The following is a 22,234-nucleotide window of genomic DNA, read 5'->3' as shown; positions in this document are numbered from 1 at the left end:
TAATACGCCTGCAATTTTTCAGCACAACGATTTTTTATTGAAATTGTGAGGCAATCAAAAAAAAAAACCCGGACAACCAGCATAAACAAGATACTTTCATCTTTAAATATATTTTAATAGATATGAATGATGCGCCTATAGAAGGAATTGCTTTGAATGTCTCCTGGCTGGAGTGAAATAACCTGAGGTGTTTTTGAATCCATGTGGAGCTCTCTCTCCCTCTCTCTGTCCCTCTGTCTTTGTCGGTGGATGCAGACTAAAACATGGCACACACGTCACCTAAAAATCAGCGATGCTTCATACACAGTTTTTCAAACCAACAAGCGCTAAATAGCTTTCATTTACAGTATATGTTCATGTAAAATTAGGGAGAGGAGGAGGAGGAGAAAAAAAGCAACAAGTTAAATTCCAAATATATACACACTAATATACAGCCTTGAATAAATTAATACCAATTGCATATTCTTGGATCTTAGCTTTATTTACAGATTTTTCTTTTAATCTTTAATTACATAAATAGTTAAGAAACAAATTTTCTGGCCTGAAATGATACGCCTTTCTTTCTTCCTTTCTTTCTCTCGTTCTTTCTTTCTTTCTTTCTTTCTTTTTCGTTCACCCTCCATGCCTTGTGAAATAATTAGGCTTGGAAAAGAGTTTTTGGATGCAGCTTGAGACCTGCCTGTCGGCGTGGTGAGGCTCCTGTTCAGGCCTCGGCTCGGAATAAGAAAAAACAGGCCTTGATGCTCAAATGCTTCAAGTTAACCAAACTCAGCACACACACACTCTCTCCACTGTGTGCCTCAGTCTGTGGAGCTGCGGGCTCTCGGGCAGGTTAGACCGATACAGATAGGCTACTGGCCTGCTGTGGCTGTAGTGGAACTCATCAGTGGTACACACCTCTTTGAGCTGAAGTGCTCAGATTTTTCTTTTTAATATTTTTGCATTATTTAGCATTTCTTTCAATAAAACGTGTTTCCGTCTTTTTATCTTTGCATATTTTACTTTTCATGTCTCCATGTAGGAATGTTTCCAGAGTTTTTCGGCCTGCCTGCTAACCCTCAATCACTGGGATTCAGGGCAGAGTTCTGGTGTCTGATGAAAGGTTTCCATCCTGTCTAACAGGTCAGCTGTGGAGGAGAACCCTCAATACTTGTGTATTTCAATATAGTTCAACTGAATGATATGGACATTTATGTCTATCTGCAGCTTTGTTCCAAAAAGGTATTGACCTTCACCGACCCATATCGATCAAACCTCGTTCCAGTCTCCCTAATGTGCTGTACAGGACAGATGCACTGACAGTCCTCTGGTATTACAGCCAAGTCTTCATCCCAAACAGACAGTCTTCATCACTTAGGAGAGTCTGCGCTCGGGGAGGGCTCCCGCTGGCCCTCCAGACCGCTCACCAGTCTCTGGATGCTCTGCAGCTCATTCACTGAGTCCTTCATGGAGGTTTTGGGGGACACCGCCCTCCCGCTGGACGCTACTGTCTTGTGGTTACTGTGTTGCTCCGGGGCCGGGCTGCTCTCCCTGCTGCCCGGTTTGGAGGACTCGGAGCCCGGGTTGAGGTTACCCTGCAGGCCGGTGGTGGTGAGCAGGCTGGAGCTCTGGGGCAGCGACACTGGGAGTTGGTAGGGGTTGAAGCGGAGCCGGGGACGCGACGCGCCCAGGAAAGGGTTCCTGGAGAGAGGGCTGGAGGTGCTGGTGGCCGGGAGCGCGGACGCCGAGGCCGCTGCCGCCGCAGCCGCCATGTAGGTGTAGGGGTATGGGAAGAGACCTCCAAAAGGAGGCATGGGGATGCCCTGCAATATGAGAGTGGAGAGGAGCTGCAGTTACATCATCAAGTGGTCAAATAATTATATTAGTGAAACATTTTTTCCAACAAACAAACAGCAGCTAAACACTTCCGTTTGTTCCGATGATTCAAAACAGAGAAAGTAGCTAGTTAAAGCAACAACCGTTTTTATATTTTGGTTGTAATATTCCTAATACTCGACCTGATAACAATTTACAACTTTACTCTGATGAGTGCTTTTACATTCTCATTTTTAAATAATAAAGTACTTTAAATACGAAGTAAACAAATGAGATGTTGCAACTTATCATGCATATGAAGACAGAAATAAAAATGAGTTTTTCTATGTCCAGAGTTTATGTTATCAGTGCTAAGATGGTAAAACTCAACCAAGCCCCAAACTCTCCCGCCGTGCGGACGTCAGCCCGGTTCTACAGGTGGACAGGGAAACTGCTGAGTATCCTTACCTGAGAGGCGAGCATGTGCTGGGACAGATGAAAGGGGAAGGGGCTGGGGGTCCCTCCTGTGCCCTGGCTGGAGAGGCTGCCGTTTTCCAAGCCGCTTGCTCCGGACACAGAGGCCAGTAAATGGCCCATGCCCATAGCAGAGAAGGCTCCGGGGGCCATGGCAAACTGCCCGGGGTGAAACAACAGTGGTGATCCGGCGCTCAGAGGGTTAAAGAACTGCTGACTGTGCAGCCCGGACAGAGCCAGGCTTTGTAAGTGGCCCGGGCTAAAGTGTGAGGGGCTCTCGGTCTGGACCATGAGAGGGGAAAAGGCCTCCTTAGTGGCACTAATGCCTCCGGCCTCCGAGTCCTTTGTCAACGCGTCCGTGGTGTCCTTCCGGTGTCTGCTCTCCGCTTTGTCCTTCTCGAGGCTCCTGATACTGAACAAGGAGTCCTCCTTCTTCTCTGTGCTCGGCCTGTCCCGCATGCGCTCCTCACACCTGGAGCTGTAGGGGGACACGGGTTCGGGTCCCGGGCTGCTGGAGCCGGTGCAGCGTTCGTCCTGATGCTCCAGCTCCTGCTCGCTGTCAGTGCACGTTTTCTCATCTGCAAAACACACAGAGCAGATAGGTGTGAACGCAGTGTGGAACCATTCAGCTCATCCACAGCCATGGCGCATAACGCACCAATATTTTAGCTTTAAGAGCAATGGGCTTTGTGTTATCTGTCAAATGTTGCCAAGTTTAAGGGAGTTAAAACAACAGAATGAGAGCAAATAAAAACAGATTAAATGTAAGACAACATTTTCTTTCAAAATAAAAGGAACACAAATGTCGACAACCCCTATAGGACTTTTACACTGCATATTTTCAACTAGAACATTGATTTTTACATGTGAATATACTCGCACATTTCCGCCCAAACCCAAGTTGATTTTACTGTTTACATCCACAAAATTGTTAATGTATATCTATCTGCCAAACACTGCCTGTTCCTGCCTCATATATTTATCCTAAATTCAATAATGTAGGCTATTACAATTTCATCAAATTAAAGCGGTGCAATGGGTCATCTCAGGTGGCCTGTTGGATTGGCTGACAGGTGTGGAAGACATAACTCCATACAAATCCACTGGTGACATGACCTACAGCTCATTGTGCTACAGTTCTATAATTAGGTCATTTTATTGTTATGGGTGAACGTGAATGCAACCAGCTATGTGTAAATTAGTGCAATAATTCTATAATTCTATTTTTGCACGGTATGATTTTACCCCCCAAAGGTTACAGTCACATTTTGATAATTTCACACAATTATTCCACATCTTATATTATTATAACACATCTTGGCTGTTAAAAGTTAAAAATAAACAGTAATGTTTCTGACCTCGACTGGGCCTGCTGAACCTCAGCGGACTGGTATCTGCTCCCAGCGGGGAGTGAACTTGGTCCCTGCCCGTCGGTGGCTCACTGGAAGAGGCGTCAGAGTCTGCGCCCTCCCGGTCCGCCTTACACTGGTCCTCATACATCCTCAGCGACGGCATGGTCAGCTGTTTCCTGTCAATAATCATTAAATTAATAATAATAATTATTATTATTATCATTGATAAAATACGCATCGTCGCACACACACACACACACACACACACACACACACACACACACACACACACACACACACACACACACACACACACACACAGGTGTGACTTGAATACCTCTTCTCTCTCCTCCCGTTCCCCGTGTCTCTGAATCCTTTGGCAAAGGGGTTGTTGTCAATCTTTAGCTGCGTTATCTGTCAAGAACACACAGTGAGAATCAAGTCAGAGAATATAATCCACACTGTAAGAGCCCACAGTCCTCACTGGGCCCACATTATGACAACATGTGTGGATTAACACAGAGAAAACAGCGCGTTGGAGCAGAGCCACGGTAGGCCTCTGATTTGCATTATTAATAAAAGCCTAGTGATGGGTCATTATTCTCATAGGCCCCTGGAGAGAAATTCTTCCACGAAATATTTCTCTGTGGGGCCACAAGCCTCCGTTCCCCCAGAAAAAAAGGCAGAAGGAACAATACTTGAACAGATGACTATCATATTAATAATTAATAATGCGGTTTGGATCACTGCTGTCCTGATGTGGAGGAGGCCGGCGTGGCTCCGCGAAGGGGCACGGAGCCGCCATGACTCTTGCAAGAGCCTCTACCATCCTGGAGGCCCTGTGGCCCTTGAAGAAGACACTTCAGGCGTTTGTCATGTGTGCATCTGTCTACTGTGAGAGCAGGCTGAGCAGCCTTTAAATGCCCTCTAAACGATGGTGACTCTTTGCCATAAACTTTTACAACAAGACGCCCCCTCCTCACCCCCATCCGACCCCCCCAACACAAGCGCCAATTAGCTTCATGGAGTCAGCGAAGGGGCCAAATAATGCCATCAAATATATTCACTCGTCATCAAATAATATGCTAGCCAAACATTCTATTGCATTTTTAAAAAAACGCAAAAAAGAGAAAACTAACTAACTAACTAAATAAAAAACAAACAAACAAACAAAAAGAAAGAGAAGAAGAATAAGGAAAGCTGCTACTGTCATTATTTGGGGTGTTGGGGGGTGTAAATAAATAAAGAGAGCGCACACTGTAAAAAGGAATGACTTGTTTTGACTTTTTTTTTTTTTTTTTAAATGTGTCCAGGCTGCCTTAGATTTTTAGATAGACTGAATTTGAGAAAACAAATCGAGTCATTAAACTTGTCTTTTCACATTCAGTGAATTTAATTTTTTTTAGGCCGCTCGGACACTAGCTGTTTTAAGATTTAACAATTAGTTTCTTTTAACAGCACATCTACCACACAACACCACACATTCTCCACATTTACACGCATTATTTATTCACATGGTCAAGGTAATAGCCTATCTATAGCCCGTGGATAGCATAAACACACACACCACAACATTTTGGCTTCAAATTTGAATATATATCTGCTACACCCAGGCAAAACAGCAATTTAAAAAAAAATCACATGGGAGTCCACTGCAGGGAAATTAGGCGACCTACAAAATCAGATTAAGTCTTCGGGGTTGGTGGTGGGGGGAGGGACGTATGTAGGACATTTATTATGCAAAGTATAGCAGCCATATTAGAGGCAGTCGGTTGAGTGTGAACACTGACTCACCTTGTCGTTCTGATACGCTGTCACTGCCACGAACTCGGTCTCTGGGAACACGTAGGTCCTGAAGGTGCTGTAGGGGAGCTTGAGGATGTCGTTTGCCCGCACTATGTGGAACCTGGGCTGGTACTTGTGCATGGAGTTCAGAATGGTCTGGACCAACACACACACAAACACACGCGCGCAGACACACACACACACACACACACACACACACACACACACACACACACACACACACACACACAGAGTAAATATGGAGTGAATATAACAGCACTGTGATGTTTCCTCCACATTCAAACACAACGCGAGACACTGGATGTTGACGCCGATTGTTAGTGATGCTGTTACGGGGACTGTGTGAGCAGACGCGTCTGTAATTAGCGCGGGGTGAAGGGAAAATCCTGACCAGGCCACACATGTTGTCATGAGGCTTTACAGTCACAGCAACAATATGATTTGATCCAGTTTCTATCGAAACACAGGCTACAATTTTCCTCTCATTCATTTAAAAATACCACAAACACTAGAGTCACTCTGCCGACCGTCATCTGGGAATTATAGCTGCAGGGCCAGTCTGTTGTAACACAAAGCACCCAAGACTCAGCGTGCATTTTTACATAAATATAGGGTATTTTTTATTTTAAAAAGTAAGAAAAAATAAAAGCAAATAAATAAAAACATTTGACAGTCGGTGCGTCGGTCAGTTCAAATATTAAGATATGGACGTTACAACTCAAACACGACATGTAAACAGCACAGACATGTGTAAATAAGACGTATGAATAGAAATCCTGCCTGTACCCGATTGCAAATTATTTAGACTGACATGTAAATGTTAAATTTGTTTTCAAGTCGGAAGCTCTCTGCCTGCCAGTCACATGACTTTCTGCTAACCCCAATATATATAGTGTTTAAACTGCTAAAATCATTTTAATTACACGGACATGAAATGAGTCATATTTTGGATGAAACTCTGCAGCCACAAGCCAACAACATAAAACAACACTATACTATACTATACTATACTATACTATACTATACTATACTATTGGGTAACAGGCCGGAGGAGATATCAGACACGCTCATTTCAAGTCATTTCTCTCTGACCCGATTTAATGATCCACCACTTAATCCCTCTGCCCTGCAAACACTCCTCTCACATATTCCGTTTATTTTTTCGTATGGTAAAAATAAAGAGGAAAGAGGGCCAGGAGCCGTGGTTTAGGCCCTGCTGTTGCCTGCTTTGGATTTTGGTTTTCTGGATGCAGAGGAGAAAATACAGGCTGGGACTTTCCTGCAGAGCTGCGAGCAATATAAGCTGTGTGTATGGCAGCGGCAGGAGGAAGTCAAGTGGCAACAAAGTGTCAACAGCTTTGGACATAAAACCTAATTTATCATAAAACGCATATATTATATTTTATAATATTATTTTGTAACACACTGACATTAAAAATCCCAATTCTGAAATTCCATGGTCTCAAAGCGCAATGCTAATTTTTATTTATCACATCATTCCCTGCAGTAGTTTTAATTTATATTTTGTGTTCTTTATTTTCATATTTATTTCCTATTGCTCCTGACCGTTTCTTCTTGTGATTTTTGCTCCTCCAACAATGCCCACGCCTCGTAAAAAAAGTCATTGATCTTAAAAACAGTAAAAACGCCTCGCCCGGTCTGTTCCAACAACATGCAGTATGTATATGAAAAAAATGCTCATGCGAGTGTAAAATGAAATAAAATCTCAGTACTTACAAATCCGTGTTTGTCTGAGATGTTGTTGGTCAGTTTGAGTTTATGGAACGCAACAGGCTTGGCCATCCACTGCTCACCGGTGGCCGGGCTGTCCGGGTGGATATACATCCTCTTGGGCATCTCCGGGTCGGCCTTGCCGGCCACCATCCAGCGGGAGTTATGGAACTTGTAGCGGCAGTCGTCCGCCGCCACGATGTCCATCAGCAGGATGTATTTGGCTTTTTTATCCAGTCCGTTTATTCGCACTTTGAACGGAGGGAACATCCTCCTGCAGGGAGAGACACGCAGAGTCAACACGCCGTGATTCAACCCAAACAGCACATCAGATCAGCAGACAGGACGCGAGCTGATGTGACAAAGAGGCAGAGCAGGCGACGCGGCGCACACTAACACGCCGCTCTGACCACTACAAATATTGTAATTGTCAGATATTATTCTCAGTGTTGCACGCAATTAGGCGACAGCAAAAGCAGAGTGTGTGTCCGCCTGTGTGTGTATGTGTGTTCTCCTTCACTACAAAGCTGAGCAGGATATTTATGACCACAACACTTCACGTCCAAGCTTTCTGAAGTGACAGTCTGTTTATAAAAGCAGGACGCGCTGCTGCCGCCAGCACCGCGCTTTCTAACAGATAAAACCTGAAAAAAACTCAGCTCACATATGATCAATATATATATAATGTCCCAAATATTTCTTTAATCAGTCCTGAAATATATTATAAATGTTTCAGAAATAAACGGAGGATTTATTTATTTACTCACTTTTTGATAAATTAGGCTAGTTTAACTCCCAAAATACGTACACAGTGACGAGACTGGAACTCAATTCAAAAAAAGATTTTTAGTGTATATTGCGAGGTAAACATGGCAGTACAATGTATGATATTTTCTTGATATTTTCTGAATGGTGTAAAAGGTTGATATTGAGTGTGGGAATAAAAAGCGAGCAGTAAGGCCTGCCGCTGCTCGCCATTTAACACCGTGCGGAGAAAATGGCTTTTAGCTGCTTTCAACTTTTCAGCTGCGGCTCGTGCTCTGCGTGTAAAGTAAAAATAATGTGATCGATTCTTACCTCCCGGACTTGGTAATAACCATCTCCGTCCCGAGTTTATGAAACTGGTCCCACAGATCCTTGGCTTCCAGTGTAACTTTGGGGTCGTCGTCCACCTCCTCCTCGGGCTCCAGGCTCTTCATGCTGCGGAGATGAGCCGCCTGATGGTGGCTGAGGGCCGGGTGCAGCCCAGCCTCTGCCGCCCCGGCCAGGCCGTGGTCCGGGATGGGCTTGGTGAGCGCCCCGGGAGGCAGGCTGAGCGCCGGGAAGAAGGAAGGCTGCGCGGCCGCTAGAAAGGCGGACATGGGGAAGTCGGTCGGCCGGTGTGCGTGGAAAGGGTGATAAGCCATTGCGGTCCCTGTAAAAACTGGATCTCTCATCGGTGCATCCACAAAAATCGAAGTGAAATAATGGATATTTTTTAGTGGAACTACCCAGAGCCGCCGGATCCGCGCTGTGCGAGCAGTTAATTTGTGTATAGCTGTGCAGAACACAGAGCGCCGTGTGTGAAGAAAACAGCCCAGAGTTCCTTTGGTTCCTCGCCGAATCCGTCAGTGTGCGCGACGCTGTGAAGCCAGAGCCCGGCTGCGCTGTGTGCCTCTCTGGGAAATAAGCTGCTTCTCTGCTTCAGTCATCCCACACTGACTGGAGAGATGTGGCCCCGTTCACTGCAGATCTGTGACTATCTCACATGTCCTTCCTGCCTCCATCTCCAACACTAATGAACCAAGCCCCTTTGATTGCTGATTTTACGCTTTCTGGACCAATTGTGGGCCCCTATAGGCGTGGTTCTGACAGCTCCGGCCAGACTCTAGGAGAGGAGGGGGGGCGAGAAGGTGTCGGAAGCATTAGCAGTAAGAAAACATGTCAACAGAATAAAATATTAACCAATGACAGGAAAGATCGGGAAATCCCACCCCCATTTCCAAGCCAAACACCGGGTCAGCCCTCAGTTCTTTGCCGGTGGAGGCATCTCCTCTCTCGGCTTGCGTTTTGACAATGTTGCCTCCGGAGAAGCCAACCTGTCCACAGACTCACTGTCTCAGTACTCACCTTAAAACTGAGGAACCGCTGCACTTTCTCCACGTTTCCCAGTGTCGTTCAGAACAACTCACAACAGTAAATTCATGACTCGCAGCTCATGCTCTGCGTTCCGGAGAGATTTATTTCAAAGAGCTGCTGCTCTCTCGACCGCTCTCTATAATAACAGACGTGTAATTATTCCATGTTATCGGCTGTTTTGACGCTTAGGCTGGATTTGCTTCACACTAGCCCCGGCTCTCCGCGCACACTGACTGACTCCAGCCTCACAGTGCGGCGCGGCTCCAGGCGAGCCTTACTTAACTGTGCTTTTTGCTGATCGAGCTGACGGGAAGCAGCGAGAGCCGCAGCGGCAGCAGCTCAGTAAAGAGACAAAGCTGGAAAAGACAAACCCAGATGCTGCGTGGAGGAAAAGAGGAAACCAGATGAATGATGATGAGTGAATTTTAAGAGAAAACTCAGTGGTGAGTGCTCACAAACTCTTCCTGTTTGAACGCAAATATACTGTCATCTCTGAGACTCTCTCTCATATTCATATTTTTTATTTTTGAATGAGGATAAATATTTTATAATCAGTAAATATTTTATTATCATTGCTGTTGCTACACTGCTGTTTGCCGTCTTGCTGATTTTTGTATTTCCACATCAAACAGTGGCAGCGATGAGATGATTTAGAGCTCAGTCTCCGGGCTGAGGGCAGGCCGTGGCAGCGTGTAATCTCCGACAGGTTGTATTTAGTCAAACCAAGGACAGTGAGGGAGTCCGGGAGCCACAGCCCCCCCACCCGCCTCCCTGCACTCCGCTCTGCTGAGCTCCTTTAGAGAAATCCAGCGCCACAGCTCCTGATTAACTTGGACTGAGTTTGTTAAAGAGCCGCGCGGCGCCAGTCGGCTGATGCGCCACAATAAGAACAATCTCTTGTCTCTTTATATTTCCCCTGCAGTCGTGCATGTGCGAGCCCCTCCGGCCCCATCAGAAGCCTCATCTGCGGCTCCGCTCCGCTTTTCTGCCTCGGTCGGTGTCAGATGTGATTTTTTTTCCTTTTGGGATAAACAGCTGCTCTCTCCGGGCAGGAAGGACCGTGTTGTAGGCCAGGGGCGGCACCGCGACAAAAACTGAAACAAAAAGTGATAATCCTTCTGCATTAAACTGTTAGAGACAACTGCGCATTTCCTATTAAGCCCTGGAAGTTAGCGCGTCTCTGCGGCTTCCGCTGGCACACACACACAAAACTATTATTGGCCATAAAAAAAGTCTTAAATAATATTTATAAACCCCTATTATTAATACATTAAAACACTCAGTTCGGTCGTTAACGTATAGGACTGTTTAACGTTCAAATTAAGAGACAAAGGTGCAAAACAAGACTGTTTTTTAATCTTTAGTTGCGACCCAAAAATGCAACTGCAGAATATATGAGCAGCCACAGTATGTGTAAGATATAGCATGTTATGTGATTTAGGAGCAAGGGATGTTTGTACATCTCCACTATGTTACACACTTGTTGCTCGGCTTCCATCAGATTGATACAGCCATGCGTAAAGAGCCATCAGGCCGGACAGAAGCAGCTCCAGCACAACAGAGCGTACATGTACCTGAATAAACCCAAAGCATTTATAAACCCCGGATACACATTAGATCAGACTCAGGGTCCATGGAGCATCAGGTGTTTGACACAGAGGAGGCATCAGCAGCAGGGTCACCCTCAGTCAGCCAGGTGCTGGGAGGAAATGCCTCAGAGCATCAACTTTACACAAGAAAGTCAAATCAGCAAGCATGTCTTGTACATGCAGAGCTCTATTGTGGTGTGTATCTCTTATAATTTGGCCAGACAGCTGACTTGTTTGGAATGCTGCGCCTTCAAATGTCTGAAATGACACAGGGATGCGGAGCGCCGTGGGAGCGGGGTCACTCTGAGTTTTCTGAGTTTTACTGGGGAGAAAACAGATTAGCAACATATGGAGGTGGATAACGGTTTTTCTGCCGGAATACTCAACTGGATAATTGTATCAACTACGCTTGTGCAAATTAGTCACCATTTATTTGTTCTGTGCCGTCAACGGTACAGAACTCTCCATTACGCGCGATTTAAAAGTCATTAAGCCGAGGGAGGACTGCTCCGAGCTGCTGCTGGGTCTCCAGAGAAGGGGCACTGTGCTAGATTAACATATTGTCTGTGTTGGGGATTAATGAGAGCATACAGTAAATTTGCTCCGTAGACTTGTTCTTTGGGAGTGTGTGTCTGTGTGTGTCAGTTAGGGATGTGGAGGAGAAGCAGTCCTCATGAAGGGTTAAAGATCTTGCAAAAATGCACAAAATCAAATGCGGAAACAAAAGTTTATTCATAAGTTTCCACCCCTCATTTTTTCCTATGTTGGTAATCTAAATAATTTATGATATTGATCAAATGTTGTTTTTTTTTTTTTTTATAAAAAAAATCAAATAGGATAATCAAAATAAATTCAGACCGAGGCTTACATTTGAATTATCTGATGCAGAGTTGCAACTAAGGGGAATTAAATGCCTAGATGACGCTTTTTGTCGGTAGGAAGTTGACTAAAGCTTTATTGTGTCCTTGATCTGACCGCTCAATACAACACAGTACAGCTGCAGATGTGAAAATGTGCGTAAAAGGCGTCTTCCGTCCCGGTGATTTGGCTCCTGTGTCAGCGATCCGCGCCAAAGACGCTCTAATTACAACAGAAAGGGAGCGTTTTGCGCCATATTCGTCTATAATCGAGTATTGTTATTTTCTTCCTCCCCTCGACATTGTTCTATTCTTCCTTTTATCTCTCCATCTTCTCCTCCCATCTCCCTGCATCATCTCTCCGGCTATATTTAGCGGCTAGACTGAGGCCTTGGCGCCAGACCGTTTAAGACCTGTCAAAGTCCCTCATATTTCCCCTTGTCACATGGAAAGCCGGCGACCAGCGGCCCTCTCCTCCTCCTCCTCCTCCTTCTTTTTTCTTTTCCCTCTCCTCCTCCTTCTTTCTTTTCCTTCTTCTCCCTCATCCACCTCCTCCTCCTCGGTAGCCCTTCTTCTCCACCTCCTCCTCCTCTTCTTCATCTCCTCCACTTCCTCCTTCAGCTCTTGCAGTCCACTCCGCTAAATGAAACAGATCAGTTCTCACTTGCAGACCGTTTCCTCTCTCTCTCTCTCTCTCTCTCACACACACGCACGCACGCACGCACGCACACACACACACACACACACACACACACACACACACACACACACACACACACACACACACACACACACACACACACTAATTATTTGGAGCAGCTTTTTGGCTTTTTTAGCTTTCTGCACTAATACCTTCTGTACTGCAGTTCTTCCATTAAACAAACATTTCTCCTGACATGACTTCATGACAAACTCAATCATAAACTACAACCTCTCATATCCAGCTACCTCCCAGCCCTAAAGCCTATTTCTCCCTCCGACTCTCACAGTCAGTGCAGCTCCAGTGTGGTGTGGAGGCTGCGTGCGTCTGGCTGACAGGTAGATCACCAGGTGGGGGCGCTATAGTGACCCAGAGGAGCCGGAGGAGAGTGACAGAGCTGTCACATCCACAGGCGTTCCAGCAGCCAGCACTCTGATGCTATAGACACCCACAGTGTGATCGGGTGTACTCTCCCAAGGCCTCGCAGAGAGCTCTCACCTGCTTCACTGTTTTACACAGCAGCAGGTTTCACACCCTGCATTTTCAGTTTCTTTTTATTGTACCGGCCTGACGTTACTGTGCCGGGGAGACTGGGGCCCTGAACCCAACTAGCAATATCACAGGTGAACGAGTGCATGGCGCACGGCAGAAGTGTGCGCACATGCGCGTATTTGTCCAGTAATAACAAACACCATCACTGGATGTGGCGCGAGCTTTTAAATATATCACAATGACTCTCATTACTGTCAGTACTGTGTCAGTTTTTCTCCTGCAGCCCTATAAAATCTGATCTGTTGTTGCTGGCTGGAGGCAAGGATGTAAATAGGCTATAGACAGTGCAGGCGGGCCAGATGCACTGGGGCCCCTGGGATGAAGGGGGCCATAAAGAGTGGGCTCTCCAACAATGGTAGGCAGAAAACAAGACACTGAGCTATCATCTCAACTATAATAATATGCCTGTATTCAGAGAAATAGTCTTAAAAAGTTTGGAGAGTTGCTATTTGCTATATATTTCTTTGAACATCTCCATCGTGGTTCTTTCCTGCATTTATTTTCAGTTTAATTTTATTTAATTTTAATTCATTTTTGTATTAAAAATCGTCAGTAGCAATTTATAACCAAATACATTAAAAATAGATGTTCACTCTAAAAAAGCCATGAATAAGTAATAATAAACTATTAAATTAAATGATTAATAATCAGTTTTTCTTTTCTTTGGTATCTTTGTTATATAGCCTACATGTGTAGGCTATGATGATTTCTGGGTATGTATGTTGGTGTTATCCTATGTCAAGTCACTATTTGATCATGTGTTGAGACGATAAGATCATAGGGTCGCCAGTTTAGGTGCATTAGTAATAAGCATGCACAAGGGCCCATCATACTTGCATACACTGGGCCCCCTGTATGCCGCTGGCTGGAGGCGACCTTCCTGTTGTGACTTAATTTTTGAAATCACCAATAGAGACGGTTAAAGCATTTTTTTTGGTGTGTGTATGTGCATCACAGTTTAAACACACACACACACACACACACACACACACACACACACACACACACACACACACACACACACACACACACACACACACACACACACAAAGAAATGCAATCCAGCCGAAGTGTCTTCTTAAAAACCCCAATCAAGTAAATAGCCTATCTGTTTTATAAACGGCCCTTATATTTTTGTGGTTCACAGAAACTGATCAGCTGACTCTGAGAATTGTCTCGTTTTTAATTCTGCCAAAAAAAAAGTCCTCTGCATGAACGACTTTGTTAAAAAAAATGATTTCAGACATGCAGACCTAGAAAATTAATAGTTGATTATTTTTGTATCCAACCATTCATCTGTCTGATACATTATTTCCACAGAGGTCGCTAACAATCTTTTATTGCGAAAATATGAATTTGATCAAATCGATCCAGTCAGTTCAAAAGTTTCCTTTAGTCTGTTTTTTTCGTGTATTTTAACATAATGTGTTTGCTTTAAAGTAAAATATTAAAATAAGCTAAAAATCTAGCTGACACAGCAGAATCACGCTGTGTGGAATCTCTCAGTTTATTTCTAATCAGGGAACATTTAAGCACTGGCCTTTTAATACAATCCAGCTGACAATATCAATTATAGTTTTATGTTCGTTGAAACACTTTTTTTTTTAACCGGCAAAATCATCTTTTGTGTGTTTGCAGATGTGTTGACAGCGAGGAGAAATTGAATTAGCAGCTGCAGCGCTGGAACATTGAATCACATTAGGAGCGCAGCAGAGGAGCAGCGGCTACCTGCAGGCCTCTGCTCCTCTGCTCCTTTGGTAGTCACTCACTGAGGAGAACACACAGCCCAGGCCACCATAGATACCAACAGGACACTAAACACACAAAAACACAATTTCTCATCAAATGAGAAAGAATAAAGCAGCTAACTGTCTGAGTTTCGATTAAAACGTCATATTTTCGATTTTGATTTTTGCAAGTCATGACATCAATAAAATGTCAACTATAATTTTTAAGTTGAGACCTGACATGACCTGAAAAAAAATCAAAGATTAGATTTTTTTCTCTTACAGAAGTAGCCTAATTCTTTCCGACTTCAAGGGGCAGTTAAAATTAATAAAATATCAGCACATTATTTTGCAGTGAATGTCATTTAATGCTATCGATGTAAGTAAGTAGAATACAGGCGATAGTCTTCTAACATATGATGCTGTAATGTGCTGATCCCTCTAAAATGAGCCTGAACAGGACGTAAACCGAGTGGAGTTTACAGTTCCTGCTCAGGTGAGTGTTTTAGTAACAGCGCTGTAAAATAACATAAACCCCCCAAACAGAGCCGAGAATGGAAACTGATTCATGTGTGAAGGATAAATATGAAGAAAAATCCCGCTCATGTTCCTGATTCCAATCTAATCTGCCTCCAGCCTGCCAGCAGCAGCGGAGCTCACATCACCGAGCACATCTCCGGCTTTGTCCCGGACACCTTACACTGTGCAGGTCCCGATACACTGACGATGAGCTTCGGCGGTAACAAAGCTGTCTCTGTGCCAGTGGCTCTCAACATGTGGTTCAAGGACCCCCAGGGCCCTCGAGGTGCGGCCAGAGGTGGATTTTCAGCATAAGTCTGAAAATGAACCCGATGGCTTTAACTTGTAAACAAAAAGCCAAAGATGAAACTCTCCCGTTTGAACTAAATCTGCGTGCAGTCTAAACACCGCTGTGGGCTTTGTGCCAGTGAGTTTTCTGCAGCAGTTGATCAGAGCCAATCAATCATCAAACTTTGAAATCACTAAGGCGGCAACTCTGTATGACCTCTCTGAATTCATTCATCATTATTCTAAATGTTGTAGTTCTCTCTGTAAGTAGCTACTGTACTTCCTGTGCACCATGCCATGTGGCAGTTCAATATGAAAATGAATCATTTTCATTGACTAAATCTGATCGAATGAATTTGAGGTTCGGGACATGAAAACTGAGGTGTGACCGTCCTGTGTCCACTGTGTGTCCCCTAACAGGGCAGGCTGCTGCTGGGAGGAGTCAATGGAAAAACGGTGGGAACATGCAGGTAGTATCTCAGGTGAGTCCATCTGAGTGCTGATTTGCAAAGAAAACGAATCGCTCTATGTGTCATAGTTAATCTAGAAAGAGATTCTGGCCGTTGGCTCTCCTTTGTCCCGTTAAAACCCAAGACAGTCACATATCAGTGTTGGATTTTTGGCAATTTATTACTCTTTCTTTTTGTCATTTTTGAAAGCAAAATTACCCTGATTTCTGACAATATTTTGGGTTGCTCATTTCTCAAAGGTCTTCAAAATATTTTTATATAGGCTCTGTGCAAAAATTAATAAATAGCTAATACACAGTGAAATCTCCCTAGAATTAAGCATTTTACCATCTACCTCTAAAGACAGTTCTTTCAGTTAAGCAGGGGGTTGTTCTTGTGTTGACCTACATTTGTACCTTCTCATATCAACTTTCCATTTAAACAATTTACCAAAGAATGCCGGTATATTCTGTCTTGTAAAAATGAAATAATATTTTTGATTTGATTTTTAAATTGCATGATTTCTATTAACTGGCCTCTATCAATTCTTTTTTTTTTTTTTTTTACTGTTACAGCTATGGCAAATAAATCTCTAATCGTGTGTGTGTGTATTTTGTAATTTATTTTTTTTAAAACAGTCTTGGCATTGATTGAGCACAGCCACTGTCATAACCCAAAGCCAAATAACTGGTACAAGTGATGTTCCTGCTAATTTGCATTTGGATGCATTTCCCTCAGCCCCGCTGGTCTCAGCAGAAAAGCAGTGGTCATGTAGTGAAAGAGGGCCGATGTGGTCTTTGGATCAGATTAACAAGCAGCATAATTATATGCATCAGCATCCACTGCTGGCACCGGCTTTACAAAACAACAAGTGTGTATTCCCTGAGTATTCCCCAGAGTCCCAAAGCAGAGGGGGATATTTCTGCTGGTTCCTTAAGAGAAATTAAGCCAAGAGGAGCTCTGGGAAGTTATTCCATTCTATTCTGTTGTACTCTATTCTATTGTATTGTATTCTATTCTATTCAAGTCTCCATATCGGAAACTATGGATGATGATAAAGCTGTAGGGTGAAGGTAGGTAATTTGGGACACTTGTTTGGTAGCTTACCATGAAAACCACTGAAAATTCTGATAAGTCTACCGCCCACTTCATTACAGAAACCCCAACCACAGGCTCAGGTAAAATGAGACAGCTGCTAAGCTAAAATGGGATGCTCATATTTGTTTGTTTGAATTTATCAGTTCATCAGTCAATTTAATCTTTTATCACAAATTCATGAAATCATTCATGTTACCTGTTGCTACACATTAAAAAATGTTCTCCAACTTTCCACCATGTCTCCCCTCTTCTTTACTGTCTGTTTCTGTGGCTGTCTAATACGGACATGCGTGTGTCACATTGATGGCTAATTCTGGACTATTGACATGGACTCATTGCAACATTTTAAAAATTTTGATGTGACAGAAATACTACAAATGCCTGTATATAAATATAAATAAATATACTGGTTTCACTTGTGAAAATTGTCCCTTTGTAATGTACCTGAATGCATTAAGTACTCACTCAAAGCATCTCCCATAAAAAGTAAAGTGCTTTAAAATATTTTGATTATAAATTATACGATATAAAATGTTACACATTTGGACCACAGACTTTTTTTTTTTAATCATTGCTCTTTCCATTCTCACACCAGTCAAAATGATGCTTTCATGTTTTGGTAAAGCACATTTATAGTAACAATTCATGCACCAAACAAACATGTTTGGTGACTGGCTGCCAGTTTTTAAAGAGCCCAAAGTGAAACATTTTATTTGTCCCATTTAAACAGATTTCACTGTAATGTTGAAACAAGAAAAACATCACAAAAATGGACACCAAGAAAATGCTAACTTCATTTCTTTTCAGTCTATAGCTCAAACACAGAGTTGATTCTAATGATAACAACATGGGCAGGCTGCTGTCTCTACAGTAACATTGTGCTGACATGGAGCCCATCATCTTTTAGCACAGGAAATGTGAATGTAAAATAAAATATGGCCAAATTTTAACAGTAATGTACAGTTTTTTTCATTTTAAAGTAAAAAACTGATCATTGTGCTTTTTCAAGCCAGTATTACTTCTGTGAAAATATGGCCAAATTCTAACAGTAATATACTTTTCCCCGCCAAAATTACAGTAAAACATGATACATCTTGATGCTTTTTTAATTCAGTGTTATGGCTAAATTGTAAAGGTAATGTACTTTTTTAAGAGCCGATATTACACGGTTAACCTTATATTCTACTTTAAATTACTGTAATAAATTTAACTGTAACATACTGCTGAAGTAATTTACAGCACTTACACTGTAAAATAATGGTAGGTTGCTAGGAACTACATGTAATTCAGCATAAATGTACACTGTAACAAACTGCTGTAAAAGATTTGGTTAAATTCTGTAAATTCTGTTAAACACTAATGTACAGTTTTTTTCAAATTACAGTAAAACAACACATTTTGATGCGAGCCAATATTACTACTGTAGGATACTGTAATAAATTTAACTGTGATATACTGTTAAAGAAACTTATGGTATGGACACTGTAAAATAATGCTAGGATGCTGGCAACTACTACAGCTGTCTGTAGTTTGCTAAAATTTTACAGGAAAATTTGTGACATTGTAGCCTGCAATCATTCAACATGGTGTGGTTGCTTCATCCCAGTGAGTGCAGTGCACTCTACATGTGTTTTGTTCTAGTCCCTAAAGATACATTCACAGGTCAAACGCTCAGCCTTTGGATCAGCCCTTGCTAACTCAGCTAACGCTGATGTTTAGTGACCCTCTGCTAAATTCAGGAGAGTCAGTGTGAATCTCACACCTGGCTGATCTGACTCGCTATTAACAGACTGAATTAGTCCCAAGATAATGATGGTGACATAGTTTGCTGCCATGTTTCTCTTGTTCAGCTGCTCCCACTGCAGGATGTTGGTGGTTAGGACCTGGAGACTTAAAACATTGTGAAATGTTTGTTTCACATGGAATAATGAAATCAAATAAAACATTTCAAATATTAGTGCTTGTTGCACACAGAGAGACACACACTGCCAGCTGCAGCTGACTCCTGCTTGATTCAGAATGGACCCAAAGAAACCTTTTCTAATGCTTGTCTTGTTGTTTTAATGTAGACCTTTTCTGTTGTCCAGTTCATTCTGTGGCAGATTTTATATTAAACTGGAAATACAGTTACACTGGTTTAAATTAAGAAATGTGTGAGGCATTTAAGTTGTAATAAGTTATTAATTTCAACGTTTGTTCAGTGGCCAACTCTCCATGTCTGGATATCCTCCATTCTGGACAACAAACCCTTTTAAATTTTTTTTATCAATGATTACTAGCTTATTAAAAGGTTGATGAGATGAAATAAAACATACAAGGAATCATTCAAAGCCAATCCTATTTAATGTCAATCTTTTTAAAATAAAAAAATAATTAATTAATCTCTAAGTTTTGGGATTTGAAGTTGTGTGCTGAGAAACAAACAAGGCCTCTTGTTTCGCTCTCAGAACAAAGAGCCAGAGTTGCCCATAAAAAGTCCCTTTAACAGCACTTTACTGCCTGTTAAAAAATATGGTACTAATTACCAGTGGTACTGTGTGCTGATGGTCAACGCCGTAGTTAAAATCTGAGCAGCACAATTAGGAGCAATCTGAGTGAGAAAAAGGACACACAGTTTACTTTCCTTGACTTTTATTCAGTTTTTTTTCTTGCATGAATGCTGAGAAAAGAGGTCAGTATTTTACAAATCAAATTTCACTGTCAACAACAAGCATTTGTGAGTGGATTCATGCCCTCATCGGGTGACAGAGCCATCATGCACGCAGACATGAGGGATTACTATTAGCATTTCATATCATTTCTATCATTTGTGTAAATAGTGCATTTAAATTTTTACCTCGACAAACTTTCTGCTGAGGACAAACTAACAGGCATAAAGGAATTTCTGATTATCAGAGTTAGTCTTTTTTTTTGCAATGGGCAAAGCTTGTACATTTCAGGAAAATACATTTTTAGAGATTTATGACTCAAAGCAGGAAAAAAAATTTGGTCAAAAGTTGCTAATGTACAAAATACAGCATGACGGCTACATGAGCCTCTATTACTGCGCTCAATTAAAATTTACTATCTGGAAAGGCCAAGTGGGGAATACATCTAAATGATGTCAGAAACCTATCTCAATTACATTGTAAACATCTAAATTACTTCAGCAACGTAGTAATAATGCCATCTCATTACTGCATCTTGTGTCAAATGTAATTACATGATAATCAAAGGCATGAGAGGAGCAAATTGAATCAAAAACATTTAGTGAGCGGCCATGAGAGCAGCAACACTCGCAGGAGGGAAAAGGAGCTGCTACACATCACTGACTGGAATAAACATTTTGACTCAAACGCACACAAAGGAGGATGGCGGGCTGAGGAAACAGCAGAGATGGACTGCAAAGAGGACAGGACAGCTGCTCTCCAACAGTGTCTGTGCCAACTGCTCTCCAGCACCACAACAAGGTTCAATGCACGGCTGGGCAGATACTGGGCTAAGACTGGGCTGCTGTTACAAACTAACCACAGCTGTATATGAATACTCTGTGATCAAACTGCATTTTATCTGCACTCTCATTCTCTGCATTTCAATTTGATTAACTGTTCAGCAGCACTATAAATAGCTTACAGTAAAACCTGACTAGTAGATTTTACTCAAAATAATCTTGGAAACTGACTGCCTTGAAAAAGGAAAGTAAATATAACTATTAATCTTAATTTCTGTTTACTTTGTATCTGATTTTTAAGTTTACTTAAAATTCAGCAGTATTTACTTAGATTTGCAAAGTTGTTGCAACTTAAAAATAACAAGTAAAATTATCTTGTTAGTGTTAGCAGCCTCAGTAAACCAGGTTAGTCTGACTTAACTTGATCAAAGATTATTTGGTCAATAATGAAGTTAGAAGATCTGTGAGTCCTGTTTTCTTGACATGTTGAAGAAAATACAAATATGACTGATTAGTTTGCCACCAGCAGAATACAGATCTATAGCACAGTAAACTTGGTTTACTGAAGTTGCTAAAACCTACAAAGACTGATTTAATTTAACTTGCAAACTTTACAAACTTTACAAAATGAATTAAATCTATCTTAATTTTAAGTAAACTTAACAATTAGATATAAATTAAGACTAATTATACTTCCTTAAAATGTTAAAGGTAATCTGTGTCCTAGATTTTCTTTTAAATACAATCAACTTGTCAGATTTCCCAGTGCTGATAACTTTAAAAGAAAGTTTAGAATAAATTGCTCTCAGTGTTTCATCCAGACATGAAAGCAATTTGAGGGCAAACACTAAATAATTTCCATCAAATTGTCAAATTTTAAATGATTGAAAATTGGTTCAAACTAAAGTTGCATTCGCAGCTTGATAAAAATGCCTTCAAATCCAAACCATGAAATCAAATTCTGTATGAACCCGGGATCACAGCTCTATGAGAGGAGCAAAACACACCAAGAAACACAAATCCCGGACACAGTCTGGTTTCACATAAGTGTGCCAGTGTGATGCTGTGTGGACAGATGTGGGGATAGCAGGCAGGTGGGGGGGTGGACGAGGCTGGTTCTTTCTGAAGGACAGCTGGAACTCTAGGGGAAGTTGGTGGGAAAGAGGCTGAGTGGCTGGCTCTCGTTGGTGGGCAGGGGGGAGCGGTAGCCTTCGAAGTTGCGTGGGATGCTGCCGCTGGTGGAGCCTGAGCTGTTGCTGAGGGTCTCAATGCTGCCCTCCCTCTGCAGCTCTGCAGGGACACACACACACAGAATGAGGAGCTGGAGCCATCAGGTGATCTGTTTTAAATGATGATGATGATGATGATGAGATGAGCTAATCACACAACAGCAGTGTGTGTGCCAACATCATCTACAGAGACAGAATAATGACAAAGACGACAACACCGTGGGGGACCAGAGGCCCCCTCTCACCTCCTCATTCAACTTATTGCCATGTGGTTGACAATGTTGTCCTTCTCTATTCGCTTAAAATAGAAGCAAGTTTTCATTTCTTCCACCAGCCATTAAGCTTTTAAAATAGCACCATATGCGCTGTGGCCACTTTGTCAAAAGATGTCCAGCTGGTCTGTTCTGGCATGTTTTATGTATTACCAAAGTCAAAGAAGTTTTTATGTGTTACCCAGTGAAAGTGTTCATTTTGAAAAGCATTGTGTTTAATGTCTGCATCTGACACCAGTGAACCATCAC

At 42.4% G+C, this 22,234-nt stretch overlaps 2 protein-coding genes and 1 long non-coding RNA gene across 4 annotated transcripts in view; 1 reads left to right on the top strand and 2 right to left on the bottom strand.

The window, feature by feature from the left end:
- Positions 1-14: 14 nt before the first annotated feature.
- tbx2b (T-box transcription factor 2b) lies at positions 15-9,623 on the bottom strand. Its single transcript, XM_042486809.2, has 8 exons — positions 9,267-9,623; positions 8,235-9,024; positions 7,164-7,431; positions 5,415-5,561; positions 3,958-4,034; positions 3,627-3,796; positions 2,263-2,846; positions 15-1,802 (listed from the first exon to the last, which is right to left on the bottom strand). The coding sequence occupies exons 2-8, from the start codon at positions 8,591-8,593 to the stop codon at positions 1,350-1,352; spliced, it is 2,058 nt and encodes a 685-aa protein (XP_042342743.2). The 5' UTR covers positions 8,594-9,024; positions 9,267-9,623; the 3' UTR covers positions 15-1,349.
- On the top strand, positions 9,580-17,286 carry LOC148189456 (uncharacterized). The gene is made up of 2 exons (XR_015776864.1): positions 9,580-9,718; positions 15,928-17,286. It is a non-coding gene; the product is annotated as an uncharacterized LOC148189456 (long non-coding RNA).
- Positions 17,287-19,668: 2,382 nt separating this feature from the next.
- Positions 19,669-22,234, bottom strand: part of bcas3 (BCAS3 microtubule associated cell migration factor) — a 479,979-nt gene continuing 477,413 nt past the window's right edge. For both annotated transcript variants that reach the window (XM_088079374.1, XM_088079377.1), the window contains one exon: positions 19,669-21,774. In XM_088079374.1, coding sequence (XP_087935500.1) covers positions 21,626-21,774 — 149 coding nt within the window. In that variant the 3' untranslated portion in view covers positions 19,669-21,625. The remainder of the gene's footprint in view (positions 21,775-22,234) is intronic.

Source organism: Plectropomus leopardus, chromosome 6 (assembly GCF_026936395.1).
Source record: "Plectropomus leopardus strain MGB_pleo_1.0 chromosome 6, ASM2693639v1, whole genome shotgun sequence".
In the NCBI taxonomy this organism is placed as follows: domain Eukaryota; kingdom Metazoa; phylum Chordata; class Actinopteri; order Perciformes; family Serranidae; genus Plectropomus; species Plectropomus leopardus.
The sequence above is the reverse complement of the archived record's forward strand: the minus strand, read 5'-3'. Positions and strand labels throughout refer to the sequence as shown.